Genomic DNA, 2,233 nt, shown 5'->3' on the forward strand with positions numbered 1-2,233 from the left:
TCATGTTATTGCTGAGAAGCATTTTACAGTATGGACATACCATAGTTTGCTTATCCATTCGACAGCTAAATGACAATTGAATTGTTTCCAGATTGAGGTGATTACAAATAAAGCAACTATAAACATTTATTTTGAACAATACTTTAAAAATATTTATTAAGAAATGCCTCAGGAGAATGGGAGAAAGGACAGAGGAGCAGGGCAGGGGGAGTGTCCCAGGGGAGCAGTCTGATGTCTTCTGCAGGTGGGGACAGGCAGAGGAGACTTGTGTTGTCCAGGTGGATGCAGAAGTGCTCTGGGCTGGAACCAGTGCAGAGAAACCTAAGGTGGTGAGGACATCTTGCTCCTGTAGCTGTTCAGAGTCCACATGACTGAGGTCCAGACAAGGTGTCAGGATCCACAGAGAACAGGGTCCTCTGGTTGCCCCCTGATATTGTCTGGTCAGCTCTCCCCTTCATTGGAGCCTCACTTCATGAATCTGGCAGGGTTCTGCCCTCTTACATTGGAGCCACCCCATTGCTGACACGTGGTATGCAACAGCACAGTTGTCGGACACAGGTAGCAATCCCCCTAGTTACCCGCTTCCAGAGCTTTCTGCTGGCGTGGAGTTGCCCAGAGTCAGACTGGGAGGCTAATCCAGGTGTGGGGGTTCTTGCAGGCGGGAAGTGGAAGTGAATAGGCGGCTGGCTGGCCCTCCTGATATGCTTCTGCCCTAAGCGTTTGGCCTCCTCAGGCAGAGGAAGCTCACAGGGCAAGGAGAAGGTGTGAAGGGCAGGCTCACTGGGGCTCCTTATTGGGAGGACAGGGGAATGGGAAGAATCAAGGGGACATGGCTGAGGCTTAACCATGGGAGGCACAGGCTTCCCCTGGAACATGAAGCCCTTCCCCTGGTTTTTCTGGTGCTGGAGTAAGAGGTAGGTAGCCATGGCTCCATTGAACTTTCTCTTGGCCAGGGACACCCAGGTCTTGCGTAGATCATAACCCATATCAAACATTATGGTCAGTATTTCGGGGTCTGGGTGTTTGAGGAGTGCCTCATGATAATGAGGGGGTAAATTCCGCTCACCCTGCATCAGCCATATGTGCTGAAGGATCTGCTTGGCTGTGGGCCGCTTCCTGGGGTCCAGGGTCAGCATTTGGTAAATGAGCATCCGTGCTGCCAGAGAAACATGGGGAGGGTCACGGTACAATCCCAGCACGATCTGCCGCATGGTCTCCTTACAGGTGGATCCCATAAATGGGAGCTTCCGTGTCAACATAAAATACAGAGTGACGCCCAGGCTCCAGATGTCCACTGGGGGGCCCTCATATGCTTGCCTCCGGATAATTTCTGGGGCAATGTGTGAGAGAGTGCCCCAGGACTCCTTCAGTTTCTGGCCGGGTGTGACCCAGGTGCTGAAGCCAAAATCGATAAGTTTGATGTGACCTTTGGCATCCAGCATGATGTTCTCTGGCTTCAGGTCTCGGTGCACCATGCCCTTGTCATGGCAGTAGGCTACGGCACACACTACCTCCCAGAACAGTCTGCGCGCCTCTTCCTCCTGCATGCCACCCAGCGGGATTTGGTCCAATAGCTGGCCCCCACCTGCGAGCTCCATCACCAGGTAGATATTTCTGTGGGTCTCAATGACCTGAAATAACTGGATTACGTTGGGATGCTCCAGGCTCCTCATCATATCTGGTTCAGAGAGGGCCTGGAGTTTCTGCCCTTTCTTCTGCAGGACTTTCACTGCCACCTGTGCCCCAGTGAGGCAATGGCGGGCTAGTTTGATCTGGCCAAACCCACCATGCCCAATGTCCCTCAGGACCTCATACTGGTCCCTCAGGACTGTAGTCTTGCAGGAGCTGGGCCCCTGCCCCACTCCACTACTCTCACTACTCTGGCTATCCATCCTAAGCAGGAACACCAACTAAGGATGCTAGCTTAAAAAAAAAATAACAGACTAAAACAACAAACCCAAATCAAAAACAAAAACAAGACAAAACAACAAACCCAAATCAAAGAACCAATATCCAAAGACCACCACCAACAACCACCAACCACCAACCACCAAACGCGCTAACTATCTGGGAGTCCGACAGGTCACCACCAAGAGCTTCCTGTACTTGTGGACAAAAACTCAGCCAAAGCCACTCTCTTATATACCTGCACTTTGACACTTGCTCACAATGGCTCATTGTGACATCAGAGGAAGCAATGGCCCAGGCATGCCTGGCCATAACTCCCAGTGGT

General features: G+C 51.6%; 1 protein-coding gene across 1 annotated transcript; it reads right to left on the reverse strand.

Annotated features, from left to right (window-relative positions):
• Positions 1–497: 497 nt before the first annotated feature.
• On the reverse strand, positions 498–1,892 carry LOC114103575 (sperm motility kinase 2B-like). Its single transcript, XM_027949308.2, has one exon. The coding sequence runs from the start codon at positions 1,890–1,892 to the stop codon at positions 498–500; it is 1,395 nt and encodes a 464-aa protein (XP_027805109.2).
• Positions 1,893–2,233: the final 341 nt, after the last annotated feature.

The sequence above is a fragment of the Marmota flaviventris genome, chromosome 5 (assembly GCF_047511675.1).
Source record: "Marmota flaviventris isolate mMarFla1 chromosome 5, mMarFla1.hap1, whole genome shotgun sequence".
Taxonomy (NCBI): Eukaryota; Metazoa; Chordata; class Mammalia; order Rodentia; family Sciuridae; genus Marmota; species Marmota flaviventris.

Coding starts and splice junctions, on each gene's coding strand:
- LOC114103575 (XM_027949308.2), bottom strand. CDS start 1,892: ATGGATAGCCAGAGTAGTGAGAGTAGTGGAGTGGGGCAGGGGCCCAGC.